This window comes from Sipha flava, unplaced genomic scaffold (genome assembly GCF_003268045.1).
Source record: "Sipha flava isolate LNK unplaced genomic scaffold, YSA_version1 34_pilon_pilon, whole genome shotgun sequence".
Lineage (NCBI taxonomy): Eukaryota > Metazoa > Arthropoda > Insecta > Hemiptera > Aphididae > Sipha > Sipha flava.
Window position 1 is genome coordinate 1,371,218 of NW_020273045.1, and position 16,478 is coordinate 1,387,695.

At 32.4% G+C, this 16,478-nt stretch overlaps 1 protein-coding gene across 6 annotated transcripts in view; it reads left to right on the forward strand.

Moving 5' to 3' along the window:
- LOC112687509 (protein pangolin, isoforms A/H/I/S) overlaps positions 1-9,885 on the forward strand; it is a 51,457-nt gene extending 41,572 nt beyond the window's left edge. Inside the window, exons 9-13 of one of the 6 annotated variants that reach the window (XM_025560250.1) lie at positions 4,333-4,415; positions 4,493-4,623; positions 4,784-4,958; positions 6,736-6,808; positions 8,917-9,388. In XM_025560250.1, the coding sequence (XP_025416035.1) occupies positions 4,333-4,415; positions 4,493-4,623; positions 4,784-4,958; positions 6,736-6,808; positions 8,917-9,388 (934 nt within the window). Of the gene's footprint in view, positions 1-4,332; positions 4,416-4,492; positions 4,624-4,783; positions 4,959-6,212; positions 6,367-6,735; positions 6,809-7,761; positions 7,873-8,916 lie in introns of those variants that run through there. The other 5 variants (XM_025560247.1, XM_025560248.1, XM_025560246.1 and 2 more) reach the window with 5 other exon arrangements.
- Positions 9,886-16,478: the final 6,593 nt, after the last annotated feature.

Here is a 16,478-nt window from a genome sequence, read left to right on the forward strand (position 1 = left end):
TCAAAGGATATGATATAATGCTTCTTACAACTTTGAAGATTTCTGATTCGATATTTCAAAATCAAAATTTGTATTTTACTTTATTTATAATAACATAATGTTCAAATATTATATTAGTTTCAGAGTATATATAAGTACATAAATAATAATATATTTATGTTTCCATCGTAAATATTGTTTTGATAGTTCAAATATTAGTATTCAATACTACAAAATATAAATATAATGTTTTCCCATGGAGTCAGTTTTTTGCATTTAAACCAGGGATGGAAAACATTTTAAAAAAATGTTACAAAACGAAAAAAAATGAAAAACGAAAACAATTAAAAAAACGAAAACGAAAAAATATATAATAACAAAATCAATTAATAAAACGAAAACAAAAAAAAATATAATGAAATCCAAAACGAAAACGAAAATAAATTATAGTATTATACTATTATTATTTATTACAAAAAAAAATGTATCTGTTATCAAAAAGTTAATTATTCTGATAACTAATAGGTAATTGTTGACAAATAAAATATATTAATAGCATAGCGCAATAATTTATTGTAGTCCATATGGCACATACACATTGCAATAGTGACGGTAATATTCTATTATCATTCACGACGACGGTCATGGATCATAGTTTAATCAATAACATGGTTGCCACTTCAATTATTATAATATGATAATATGATTATATTATTATTATCTATTGATTTTAGCAGTTGATTAGGAATTGATTTTGTTTTATAATTTATTATACCTATCCATTATCCTATTGGCTATTATAGTTAATTACAACAATAACATGACTATAGAAATCTGAAAAAGTGTTTTACATTACGTCTTTACTTACTTTTTAGTATTTCCTCTTTACCAATGCAATTTTTAAAAAAACGTTTTAATTTAAAATTTTGAATTTTATTATTTTCATATAAAATATAAATTATAACTTAAGTGCATTCCTAAATTCAGTATATTGAATATTCATTGTATCTATTATTGGTATAAGAAATAAGAATATATATATAAAAAAAAATTATCAAAAACGTTATTTGGAAACATTAAAGAAAAATAACGTTTTAAAAAACGTTATTTATAAACACTATTTAAAAATAACTTTTTTAATAATGTTAATCAAAAACTTTTAAAAACATTAAACAAAAACGAAATCGAAAAAATCAAAAACGTTTTCCATCCCTGATTTAAACGCTTCTAATTAAAAGATAAGGGTATAATTGAATACGTTAAAATTAATCTTGTAGTATATATTTTTCAACATTCAAGTATTTAAAAGAAATTATGTATCTTACTAAAAATACAAATCCTTTCATATTCAGAATACTCCCTAAATCCATAATTTAAGAATTATAGGGTGCTAATGTCAATGTACTATCAATGTTTATGCATTTTTCTATGAATATGATAAATGCCAAATATTTAAAATAAGTACTCATAGAAAGTTTCGTTTTATTTTTTTAACACTAAATCTAATAAAACAACATTTAATTTAGATGTTCAATAATGACCCTTATTATAAGGGCTTTATGATGTTGAATGATAGATATTTAATTATAACTTATTTATTTATAACTTATTGTATAGGATTATAATTAATCACTATTACATTTCTAACATTATAACGCGAAGTAATTTACATTAATTAATTCAAAAATACAAGTAACATCGATGATCAATATACTATTTAAATGGATGTATTTAATGTAAACCTAAGCTTTTGTAGTGATTTAATTATTGATTTTACGCCATTATTTTAAAGGAGTGTTATAATTTTAATAAAAAGATTTGCAGGTAAAAGTGCTATACGAGAATAATATTTTGAATTTGTAATGGTTTTGCATAACATTTCGATTATAAATTATATGACTGACTAATATTAACTATTTTGGAATTTGGATCTTTAAGTGTGGCAACTACGGACTGTTACTTTTTGCAAACTTGAAATTATTAAAAATCTGTTTGATGGTAATCATTTGATTCTTTTATAACCAGAACCGTTGCTAGCAAATATTGATGGAGGTTTATAAATATAAACTAATTCGCCGACTATTTTGTAAAACGAAATTTTACAATACTTAAATTAATTAATTTATTGATGATTACTGACTATATAATTAGGTCTTTTAGAATTAGGTGGTATTACATCCCCAATCTTAACGCCAGCCCTGCTGATATACATTTAAGACCAATTTGTTTTTTCTCGATAACACAATGGTTCTGAAATAATGTACGGAAATAATGCTTTCATAAAAGTGTATACAACCACCCCATCTGGTAACTAGCGCGCTCCACTATTAAAATAATTCTATAAGCCGTACGTGCCATCTATTGGTGTCAACTTCATCCCCTAGAAAGTCGCCATCTCTGAGAATAATAACGAATGATTTTTAACCAAACGCACTCTATGAGTCGTTAGTATTGATGCACACATATCGCTCGCAAAATACCAATTTAACAACGAAAAAACAAGAAAACAAAATTTTTACGTGGCAATGATTGTCCGTCAAATCGTAACGGTGTGCGAAAACAGTTCAAACACTCTAAGAAATATTCGAATCGGTGCTGTATAATAACGTGAACACCGACAACGGTTGTTCATTCGTTTGACACTGTTCGATCGGAAAACCGTTCGGCGTGTGGTACACTTGCAGGGCGTAGTGCAAGGGTATTGTTTTTGTTGTTGTTGGTGTTTTTTTTTTTCTTTTTTCTTTTTCCATATCTAAAGGGTGGTATGAATGACGTAATGCCTTCGGCATTCCATCATTATTGACGTTTATGGGGGTGAGCTCAGTGACCCCGCGGGCGCGCAATGCTGAGGGTGCAGGCGGCGGGCCGCGGGGAGTCGGCGTGAGAGAGGGAGAAAGACACAAATGTCACGACGGCTGCGGTGGCGGCGACAACGGGACTACGCGGAAATAATAGTAATACGACGCGATGTAACGATAAGACCGTAATACGCACCGGTCGGTATCTTTATTTTATCCGTATTCCGTCCCGGCGAACACCGTTCGTCGGTCGATCGTGTTGCACCGTGCACGCGCGGCAGTGCCCCGTCGGTCGGTTCGTTCGTTAGCGTTCGCGGTCGTGCGTGCGTGCGCGCGCGCTCGTATGTGCGTGTGTGTCAGCGGTGTGCGGGTGCGCGAGTGTTCTTGTCGAAGACGGATGAAAACGGTCTCGGTCGTCCGCGGCGCGACGTTTTTTCCGATGACTGGTGTTCCGGGTGCACGCGCGCGGTGTCGGCCGCGGCTCGCGCCTCGTCGATGCGGTGCCGTCGCCGCCGTTCGCTGTCCGCTCGGTACGACGATGGTACGGAACACTACTGCGTAACAAGCCATTACGACGACGACGACGACGACGAATCATCTCCGGTGAGGTCAAAAGTCGTTGGCGACGCTACACGATTTATCCGATTTATCCGGTGCTCTACTATATGGAACCGCTGAACCTCGTGAAACGTAAAAACCGACCGGTGGCCGTGGTCGCCCCGTCCACCGTGGTGTTGCCGCCCGTCATGGCGGCCGCCACGGCGCCCGGTTTCCCGTCCGGGCTGCTGTCCAGCCTGTACATGAACAGCGTGCTCAACGATCAGTTGTTCCAGCGGGCCGCCGCGGCCGCTCAGTACGGCACCGCCGCGTCCTTCTGGACGCCGGCGAACAGGTTCTGGCAGGTGATGCAGCAGCACAATTCGGCCGCGCAACATTACGCGGCGGCCGCCGCAGCAGCCGCCGCCGCCGCCGCAGCCGCGGGAAACCCCCCCTCTTCGACCGCAGCCGTTACCTCCTTGTCATCGTCATCGTCGACTTCCTCCTCGTGTACCGCCAGCACTTCTTCGGCCGCTGCTGTGATCAGCACGCCGTCCGCCGTCGATCACCGGGACCGCGATAAAAGGTCCGTCTCGCCCGCCAATTCTTGCACCAGTTCATCCGCAGTTCGGTTGGTCTTTTGATCTAATATATGCGTTAAGCTTTCATATTTTAGTCGTCTATACTATCGTCGTTTTAAGTCTTAAATGGTCGTCGGTCTCGTTTGCAGTTTGATAACAAAAAAAAAAAAAAAAACAGTAATATTTATAGGCCAGCTGATACAGATTGCATTCCACTAACGATTTTATTTTTTCCCTACGTTTAACGAAAATAGAAGATGCTCATTACTGGGATACATATACCTTTCAGCTGAAAAGGTTGTTCTAGTAGTTAGTTATTCGTTTTTCGTGTACAACATTGAATCATAATGTGAACCCAACGGTTTATGTCTTACGTGTTTTTAATTCACGCCAATGGTTTTATGTTATTTGCTTAATGTTCACGATTTGTTTTTCAGGCCACAAAACGACCATGGTAAAAATTCATCGTGCTCGGATGGTTCAAAGCACCAAGACGCTGTCCAAAACAGTAATAACCAAGGTAATGACTTTTACAGTGTAATGCGCATGTTTAAGAGAACTAAGTAGTTACTTAAATATTTCTCCCTGGTCTTGTAGATAAAAAGAAGCCTCACATAAAGAAACCTCTGAATGCATTTATGTTGTACATGAAAGAAATGAGGGCAAAGGTGGTGGCAGAGTGTACGCTTAAAGAAAGTGCAGCCATCAACCAGATATTAGGGCGACGGGTGAGTGTCTATAATACAATTCTTAAAAATGTGGTATATATTTATGTACATGTTTAAATCTAAGAAAGATATGGAGAACACTTGTTAAAAAAAAATTTAAAAATAAAAAATAAAATTAGTGGGAAAAACCGAATTGAAAAAGTGGTTTTGTGTAATATAGTGGCACTCTCTGTCGCGAGACGAGCAGGCCAAGTACTACGAGAAAGCGCGCCAGGAACGACAACTCCATATGGAACTGTATCCTGGTTGGAGCGCTCGGGATAACTATGGATACGGCGCCAAGAAGAAGAAACGGAAGAAAGAGCGCGTACCGGTCATAGATGCTGGCTCAGGAGGTAGTCCCTCGTTATTAATCGGCATTATATTTTTATTTTTGTTTTTCGTGTCAACGTGCAAATAGCAGCATGCAGTACCGATCCAGGCTAAAGATTTTATCTTCATTTTTATCATATTTGTTTATTATTCATAACGAGAACCACATTTTTCCCTTTTGGTTGTAGCTCCTGTGCTTGATATAATGGTTCTTGTTCAATTCACACGTACTTTCTGGCTGGTTACCTTTTACAAACATAGCATTTTGTATTCATATTTATCTAAACGTTATTCCTAAGTAATATGCGATTCGAAAACAAGTTATATAGTATATAACTTTTTATGCTATATTTGATCGGTTTTATAATGTCGAGCCTCCTCCGTCTTATAAAATATTCCGTAACATCTTGCATTATTTTGGTGTGAACAATGGGCAATAATACTAACATTCACATCAATATCCATATATACATGTACTCAATATTTAAATTAATACTCATACAATGGAATTATTTGTTCACAAATTTGTATATATTTATATATAATTGTATTCTCGAACTGTTATTCAGCCACTAAACTCATTTCTAAACATTTATTTAATGATTTCTACCATTTCAATATAATTGAATACATATTTAGCCGCATGTTAGACAAAAATTTTTGTCTACGTAAATTGTGTCTTGTATGTGCATCTAACCTGAACAATATGTTTTTATTCTTATTTTTAATGTATGTACATACATGTATACGTATTATGTATTTATATACATACGTATATGTGTGTATGATATAATGAATCGTTATACTAACTATTAACAATCTTATAGCCTGGTCGTAGCTCGAGCATAATGGTTAAAACGAAATACGTGCTTGTGGTGGTCGTGCACCAAAAGATATATATTATATAATATAGTTTGGGATGTTTTTTTTAAAAAAAAAAAAAAAAAAAACTTTTTGGTAGCTTGCTTTTAACGTTTGTTTTATCCAAGAGATTTGTTTCACAAGAACTTTGCCGTACAAACACACGTTTAGCTCCAAATAATTAAACAGAATGTCAATTTTTCTTTCGTGAGGTGAAACGATAATACAATAACACAATAAATTTTTTTTTTTTTATTTATTTTTTTTTATTGTTACCAACTAGGTCATACTCTTTCTTCCGTTTTAATTCTTGGTGGTTATTTGTACGAGACAAATGTATACCTAGTGTTAATCTTTTTGTTTTTACTCATGCAATTTGTCACCTTACATTTGTGTATCTGTGTGTGGCTATATAGTGGCACGCGTTAGGTCGCGAAGAACAGGCCAAGTACTATGAGCTGGCGCGTCGTGAAAGACAGATACACATGCAGCTCTATCCGGACTGGTCGTCGCGCACTAATGCGACACGGGCCAAGAAGAGGAAGCGCAAACAAGAAACCCATGACGGAGGTAGAACCCAAAAAAAAAAAAAATCAAATAAATAAAATGAATATATTTTATTTATTTTCTATCTTCATACTTTTAATTTTACGCTAATGCGTTCGTTTCCTGAACATTAGACGCTTTTTTGATGCACGTTCCCCCTATATACTTTTCCGAAATCAGAAAAACAAGCGAAGACAGAAATATTTGTTTATTTGTTGTTGTTTAATTTTGGAGTTTAACGAGGTGTTTGTCTGGCGCAATATGCATGGTACCCAAACAAGGCAGTTTTAAAATAATGGTTGTTGTATTTTGCTTATGAACGCTCGGCCTATGCTTTTCTTTTAATTTACACTTATCTTATTGATTTTTAATACAAACATTTTTATAAAATAGGTAATAACAGCATGAAAAAGTGCCGTGCGAGATACGGTCTTGACCAGCAGAGCCAATGGTGTAAACCCTGCAGGTAATTATTGACAATGATATTTTGCCATAATTTTATTAATAATTTAGCATAACTCAATAAATAGAATATGTCTAATACAAGTATAATTATTCTGGCTCCTATTATATCCTCATTTGTGTACTACTTTTTAGTATGTTTCAAGCTAAAAATAATTATGTCTGAATACATTCGGCTTTCTACATTTCCAACATCATCGTTATAATATAGAACCAATGAACACAAAACCATGTATTTAACTATTAATGACAAAGAATATTTTAAATATTATTCATGAAACAATTATTCAAATAATTGGTGTTCGATAAACATACATTAAAAAAAATAAAAAGCATTACAGTTAATCTATGTTTTCAAATTTAACAATACAATTATAATGTTTTGTTTGTTTGCATACTTCTAATATTCAGATACTTTTAAGATCAATTTGTTGATGCTTTCATAAAATTTGTTCTTATTTAAATAATTTCTAATGCTTCGAGTTCTTTATCAAAATGATTTGAAAAATATAAATGTCATATTAACCGCCGCAAACCTATTCAGAAAATGTGTCTTGCCAGAGAAAAGTAATCTTAATGATAAAGCTTTAAGCCTTAGCTTAATCCATAATACAAAGCTTTTTAACCATATCAGTCTGAAGCACGAAAATACTTTATGTGTATAAAAATATATTGCCCACTTATTTGAGTAATTTTAGAGCATGTAGACACATTTTCTGAACATTTAGTAAAAATATATATTTCGATTTGTGTATTTTTTTTATTCATTTTTTTTTTTTTGCAAGACATCCAGAAGATGAAATAAGAATGACTTAATTTACTGAGTCAATTTTTTTTAACTCTGGATAGTCTTGTGTAGTGTTATTTTACTATGTATATAAGATAATTAGGATACCTATAATATTTGTCGAATTTTGTATTATGTATTGTGTGTATGACGACTGATATGGTTTATAGCCCTGATGGAACAGGCGGAGGAAGCATCTTAGCACAACACGTTCACGGCTCTTCCAACGCTGCTTCCCCACAGGGGCCCACATATGTTAATCTGTAAAAAAAAAACAAATCCAAATATAAATAACCCAAATAATCATCAATTTCGTGAGTTCATTTTCCCTATATTAATGCGTGTGTTTTTTTTGTCAGTATGATGTATTATGCCTTATTCATCCGTTTTTTCTCGTTTATTTTATTTTTATTTTTTTAGTTTGTTGTTGTTTTTATTTCACTGTTGTTCTTACCATTGCATTAACCGTTTAACTACTAATTAGTTAGCTACCTAATTATTGGATTTGTTTGTATTTATATATCGGAATTTGACTATAGTTTAGCGTAGAAGTTTGTGTGAACCCTCGTATTGTTTTTACCGTTTTATTTTAGCTAGCAATTTTTTTGTTAAAAAAAAATGTTCAAATTCTTCTCATGGTTAGGTATGGTTAATTATATTTTATATCAAATTATTTACATTATAATATAGGTTATTCAGCAGATAATCATATTCAGCTTATCTGTTTATACATTTTCTGAACCATAAATTGTAGTTTTTAAGTTATTATCTGATAAGAACATGGCATTTACTCGAATATAATGTTGTATTATTAATTTTTAATCATCACTCGTTCTCATTCCCGTGCAATTTTTAATGAAAAACTACACTAGTGTTTCTTTAGTCGCCGTTATATTCTATACCATATGCACTATAAATTATTTTAAATATATCGATTCAGCTTAAATATTTCATAATCATCGATTTATCGTGAAACAGTTTACACACATCTCGTAATAATTATGATATTCTTAATATTTAAATGAGGAGAATTTGAACGCGCCTTTTATTATTAATTTTATAGTCTTATTATTATTATTATTATTATTATTATTATTATTATTATTATTATTATGGTTGTTGTGATTATTATTATTATTATTATTATTATTATTATTATTATTACTGAATAAACCCACATTTTCTGAGGGTTGTGCGTGCGTTATAATTTTACCGCTAATATGTGTATATTTATTATTTTATTATTATTTGTCGCCAACCCGTATGAAATATTGCGCGTTATGCCGTGACAACACATCTGACAGTTGGTATGATTTGATTTCTAGGCGTAAAAAACGTTGCATACGGTACATCGAGAGCGGCGGTGACTCGGGCAACCAGTCGGACGACAACCAGTCCAACGGCAGCCTGGGCCACTCGGACAACGAAGAGGCCGACTCGGTGTCCAGCCCCGGCGGCCTGAGCGCGCTGTCCAGCCTGACCAGCCCCGGCATGCTGACGCAAGCCAGCCTGTCGCCGGCCACACCTCTCACCCCACACGTGTCCGAGTACGAGTGCCCGATGGCCGTGCGCATGCCACTGGCCGTGGTGGTGCCCACCAGGCACCACCAGCCGGTCGGCACCAACCCACACGACATCAACAACCCGCTCAGCGTCAACCAGCTCACGGGCGGCGTCAACAACAAGTGCCATGCCAAGGAACAAAGCGATCTGAAAACTGGTGTTGTCGTCCAACAACAGCAGCAATCCGAACAACACCCCAACAACCGGGCCCTGCCCGCCATTAGCGTAACGTAGCGTAAACAACGCGAAGCAATAGTACATTGACACTCGCTCAATTTATCGTACATTTTAACCCCCTATCTCCCCCCCCCCTTACCTTCGGCTCTATGTTACTCTCATACTTGTGTTCTCATCATCTCTGCCCGTCTACCTGGCTGTTTCTCTCTCCCTTTCTCTTTTTCACTGCTGCATTGGGACGAATCGATATACTCGTAAGTATATGCGAATATTATATATTATATGATACGTGAACGAAATAAAAAATGAAAATATTCAACAGTACTTTTTGCAATACGATAGCAAATCGTGTCATGAACGTACAAATGAGTGTAGCTCTGTCCGTTCATTTGTTCGTACATAATGTATTCATGTGTAAACGCGCGCCCGAAAATATAACGATAAATAATGACCACGGAAAATCAATTGACGCATACATTGATTGAATATTTTTGATTGAAACTCTTCCTTCTTATAAAAAAAAAAAAAATACGTTATTATTTTTTTGCCATTTTGAGAATCTTTATAATCCCTTTGTACCTTAAAGACTAAACGTAATCGTTTTAATTAGTTGTTAACCCTATGTTGTGTGTAATTCGAGAAATATATATTATGTATGTCATTTGTTTGCCACTAAAAATAAAATACACCTTAAAAAAACTATTGCTTCGTTATTATTATTATTATTATTATTATTATTATTATTATTATTATCATTTTTATTTTTATTATTATTATTATAATTATTATTATTTTTTTTTCTCGAAAGGATCCAAGCAAACTTATTTTTGAAATACTCTTTTACTGATTTAAAATTAAATTGAAACGGTACGATTAAAAAAAAGAAAAAAATACATTTTCATTTACGTGTGATTGATTCGTTCGTATATTATCATGTATAGGGTTGTATTCGAGAATATTACAGATGATATGTTTTATTGTGATTTTGTGGTCCATATTTCTATAATGTGCCCGTGTACGATATATGCCCTTATATATCGTGTTATCACATAAGATCAACGCAATTATTTTAACATTTAAATCACTTGTTATTTTTAATATGTTCCTATGCCTCACCTTAGTAATGTTTCAACGTTACATTATATACCGTAGATATCAGTAAAATACATTATGACCCATTTATACACAAGTATATAAATCTGATATGCAGCCCTATAATTGTGTTTCTATCTCCCTTTATGGTTGTGCCAGTTGTAAAAATTATCTATTGTGAAAATAAAAATGATTAAAGTAACAAATGAATCATTGTAAACATACTATAATATTTTAGAGATGTAATTCAGATTAATTGGAAAAAAATTGTACTTATAGATTTGTTTAAGTTATATATATATACATATATATGTAATAAATATATTATTATTATTATTATTAATATTATTATTATTTTTTCTTGGCAAAACGCTAGTCATTTTTGCCAGATTTATTAACGTACAGAACCCACTTATATACATTATTATTTCAAATTTGAAATGAGACTGAAGACAGTTAAGATAATTTGATTTCAGATTTAAATCTAAAATGTACGTTTTTTATACATGTTTTTTTTTTAATTTATGTGCCAAATTTTCATAATTTTATTTTCGCCATAAAAGTATATAATTTGTAAATGTTTTAATAAAAGAGAAACATTAAGCACATTCCAAAATTGTCTACCATATAGAAATATCGTTAAGTTTTTTTTATTTTAATTTACGGTGAATTAAAAAAAAAACAAATTGGGACTGTTACTGTTGCTAATATTATTTTGTAATATTTAATTACTACCTATAGGTACATAAAATATATATATATGCATTGTAATAAGATATAATGTCTAGAAATTGTTTTTATACTTAATTTTATTTGAAATGAAAAAAATGTGCAATTTGTTTTATATAATTTTATTTGTTTTCATGTCTTGAGTTTTATCCCTCCAAAATGTTCATTTTAACAATTTTGTACACTTTTTTTTTTTTGTTGTTCTACCGTCTTTTTTACTATAAGTGTTTTAGTAATTCGAACAAAATATTCTGTTGATTCTAATTTCCTTTGTAATATAGATAAAACATTTTATGTATAAACATGTGCGTACGTATTTATTTATGTATATTGTTCTATGGAATAATATTCTCCTTCTCATTGCGGTACAACAGTAGTATTAATAGTTCCTTAATATCCAATATATACCTATTCCGTAATTGTTTTTTTTTCTAATATCAATTATACTGTAAATAATTTGATGCCATTGACATTACTTTATGTTATTGGGTCTCGAGACCGATAAAACTTTACATTATCTCGGAATATTATATACTCTGATAGTAACAACAATTTATTAGGCATTCCATTGGATGCCTTTGGACCGTCACTGTGAAATTTCCTTGCTGCTGCAATATGGACGAAAATAACGTAAGTAACCATTTTAAAATATCTACATATTTATTAGTAATTACTTGTATGATGTTAACCGAACATGTTCGTTATTCGTTTTTTTCCCTTCCACAAATACATAACTAATACACATATCATGTGTATTAAATGTATATTATATACACCTAAATAAGTACTTAAATCGTTGTGCACAGGATCGTGCACGTAATAAATAGTACAATATCAAAACGTTAAATTGGTTGTTTCGCTATGTTTTGGGTTTCTAATGAAATAGCGGAGTTCACTCGTGGTACAAATTTGCGATTATTTACTTATTATCATTTCATTTTTCGCTGTGGCTCTGGTGTATCGAAAGAATCATGACGTATTACATGTAGATATAACACCTAAGCCTATGCAAATAAACGCAACAAAAACCGTATTACGGAACACGTCAAACAAATAATAATTATCCGCTCGTAGACTTTGAGTTTACGTGTACATTACCACGAGTACACGGGACCGCTGCGGGACATGCTTGTTTCGTTTTTACTAACGACGAACGTGAAAGATCTAACACATAATTATAAAGACCTATACTGTATCGTGCACTTGTGCGTCCGCACTATTCGAATGCGCAAAAATTTAAATGTTCAGGTATTGAAGTACGTCGTTCTGGCACGAATTCGTATAATCGATAGTTATTATCACAATTGCCGACTTTAACGATCATTTACTTTTATTTTTTTACTATACACAAAATAAATCCACTGTACACAAAAAAATACTTAACTTGATAAACACGTTTTTCGTCCGTACACGTATAACGTTGATCTTTGCACACGAAAACAACACGCTGGCGTCGTTTGCGGATCAAAGATGCCAACCGTGTGATGGTACTATGGTCGCTAAATTTTCTGACATTCGTAGTCGTTTTTCAGACTGTAAACAGAAAACCTGTGTCTATTATAATAGTATGGTCTCGTGTAGTAATATTAATAATAATTGTTCACCACAGCTATAGACCATTGCGGTACGTACGTACGTACGTGTTTAGTGCGAATTAATCGGTTGCATTGAAACGCTCGAATTTTTAATAGATTTTAAACACCTCGAATGCGCACCGTTACACTTTAAACCAGCGGTTCCCGAACCATGCACTGCTGTGCCCAGGGGCGTATTTAGATAGGGGCCATGGGTCCCGTTGCCCAGAGCGGCATATTTTTAAAGATTTAGAGGGGCGGAAATTTTTATTTCGTACTTTACACAATTATACAACTTACGCAAATGATTTAGCAACGTGTTTTCTAAATGAGTGTGTACAATTTTAAGGCCATATAAAAATATTGAAGTTAAGCTTACTACAATACAGATATTACAGTTTATAAGAGAACATAATTTTAATAGTGTTTATCTTTATACTGGAGTAGCTTTATGTATTTTTTGTATACACCATCTACAAATTGTAATGCAGAGCGTTCTTTTTCAACACTTAAAAGAATAAAAAATATTTTCGCTCTGCAATGGCACAAGATCAGTGCTTGGTTTTAGCGGTATTAACAATTGAAGCTGAAATAACCACTTTATTAGATTTTGAAAAAATAATTAATGATTTTGCTAGTTCTGAATTAAGGAAGAAAAAGATTTAAATTTTGTATTTATATTGTATATCTAGCAGTTATTAGAGGTTTTAATAAATAATATTAATTAGTAACAACATTTTTTTTTGACTGGGGGGGAGGCAAAATATGTGTTGCCCTTACCCTGAAATTCCTAAATACGCCACTGGCTGTGCCCTAGGAGCACCGCGAGCACTATCTTAGGGCACTGTGGTCTACGGTTCGTAACGAATAGTTTAAAACGTATAGAATTTTATTTTCCTTATTGTTTTCGTAAAATCTTTATAGCGAATACTGTAATATTTTCTATTGTATATTCAGACATTCTCGTTTTAACCTATAATCATAATAACAATGTTTTTTATTTATTTATTTTTTAAGTTTACATTTTAATAAAATTAATAAAATTGGTTAGTCTATGGGTATAAATATATGAGTATTTTTTTATTTTTATTTTATTCTGTCGTTTATGTTATTCATAACAGTGACTAAATTGAGTTAAAAAAAAAGCACCGCGGAAAAAAAAAATTTGGGTATCGTTGCTTTAAATGATTGCTGTAGTATACGAAATAAATATTAATTATTAAACTGTTTAAAATATAATGATAGATTGTTTTTGCTGACGCACTATATTATAATATACTATTAATAAGCATAATGTGTTTATGGAAACGTGTGTAAACAAGTTTGTCGATTCATCCTTAAATTTAAGATCATATTATAAACGTTCATATTAAACACAAAAACTCGTATGGAGCATTTATAAATTTAGTATAATATCTGATTCCGACTAAAAATTATTGAGTTCAACTCAAGACGTAAAAAATTATAACATTTAATTATATATATATATATATATATATATATATATACTGTATACTCTTTATAAATACTCTGTATTTTATTATTATTTTTAAGAACTGGTGATATTTCACCCCGGTAAGATTTTTTTTTCTGTACACGGATACTTTACGGTTGATCATCCCGTCTTAAATTTAAAATTTGTATTATAGTTTAGATTGGTAAGTTTATAAAAAAAAAAAATCTCATAAAACTCTATCAACATATTAAATAATTTAATGGCTCAACTATAATCAAATAGTTTTTACTTAATTACATATGTCATGATTAGGGCTCGGATTTTATAGCAAAATAAATCCTTAAAAAAGTATTTTAAGTAGCTAAAAAAAGCAAAACAAAGCTTTTATTAAATTAAATTTTAAAACACAAGTTGAAATTACACATTAAAAAAAAAAAGCAAAAAAAAACATTACATTTAATTAAAAAAAAAAACAAATTGAAATCACACATTTTACACAAACTATACAAATTAAATAATAAAAAAGAAATTTACGACCATGCATTTGGTTAATTAAAAGTCATCCTATTAGATACTAATAGATTTTTATATATAAAAAATGACCTTTTATATATAATAAATAAATAATAAATACTTCATCTGAAGTATTTGGTGCATATTTCACGTAAACTAAATAATTTAAATCATAATGTTTTACATTGATATTTAGTGCAGTGCCATTATGAATTTTATTGATTTTTTGAAGTTCTACCCATTCATTATTCTTTGAAAAAACACTATTGCATTTTTTTTAAATTAATTTCGCTGTTTCACCATTAGCTTCTTTTAATTTGTGTTTTGCTTCTAACACAGTAGCTATATTTTTTGCCAAAGGTTCGCCTTTTTCATTTATGGAAATAATAATGTAGTTAAAGCATAATATACATAGAAATATGTTAAACTTTCATGAAAATGATGTAAAAAATAAAAAATAAAACAAAATGGGGAAAAAAGAAAAAAAAAAAGAATAAAGTTTACTACATTGAAATCAACTAATAATTCAAAGCGTGTTTTATATAAGAATTATCTTTCTATCACAAACTCATTAAAAGAAGCATTTGCTACAAAATTCAAGCCCTAATGATGATATAATCCGTGATTACAATTAACGGTGACATCTTTATTCTTTAAAAAGAAACTCCTGGACATGCTACTGAATAAACCGGTAAACAACTGTACGTCTACTTTAAATTTCGAATGTTATTTACTCGATTTGTACAATCAGTAATTGTTGATTTACGTTCTCACGTAATATTGAAATAATCACTATTGTTTACATTTCACTGTAAACTCAAAAGTAATAATCCCAATTATAGGTGCATTAGTATGTTTTCTTTGCATATATTTAGTTAACGTGTTAACACACTCTGCGATAGCCACGGTAGGTAATGTTCCACGTTTTTGGACATTTAACAAAAATCGAACACCGATTGTCGTAATATTCTTGTTGACGCGGTTTTATTGCAGCGCAAACACCTACACATAAAGGACATGGCTAAAAATAGACGTAATTATGTGATATTTTTCTACGCAGCAACACTGTCTGATACGAACTATTATGTTAATCGTAATATTCACTACAATTGCTGAGTTTCGAAGTTTGACGATCGATCGTTCTATCGACTAGCATTTAAAATTACAATCCAGTTAATGGTAACTGTTCCGATTCGCTATTTGTGAAAATGAAAACAACGCTGTTGCACGTACCGCACAGCACGTAAGCACGTATGCAAAGCGCGTAAAATGTCGTCGAATTCGTTTTAAGTATTTGTTCAACGGTCGCACGCATCAAGTATAAATTATACATTCTGATGTAATGCAACGTAAATATTGAATGTACTGTTCACATGATATCGAATTCAACGGTCACTGCGATATAACGTCATATGATATAAAATCAAGCAAAAAAGTGCCGAATGTTGTACAATGTAATAATCGATGATGATGATGATGATAAGGAGATACGTTTATAATAAAATGATAACATTACTGCAACAATAACAGCGCCTGTTCGTCATTTTTCATTATCGTATAACAACAACGTTCGACGAATGTCGATGGACGACGGCGAACGGGGGAGGAACGGCAACCAGTGTTAACGTGACGTGCGCTGCGCTCGCAAGGGCGGCCCGTCGTCGGCAAATTCGGTTCGGGATTCCGCCCGAACGCTTAAAACCTAACCTCAAACCGAACGGGTCGGGTCTGGTCACACTGTTTTTTTTTTTTCCCCTCGTTCTCTTCGTCGTCGTCGTCGTAA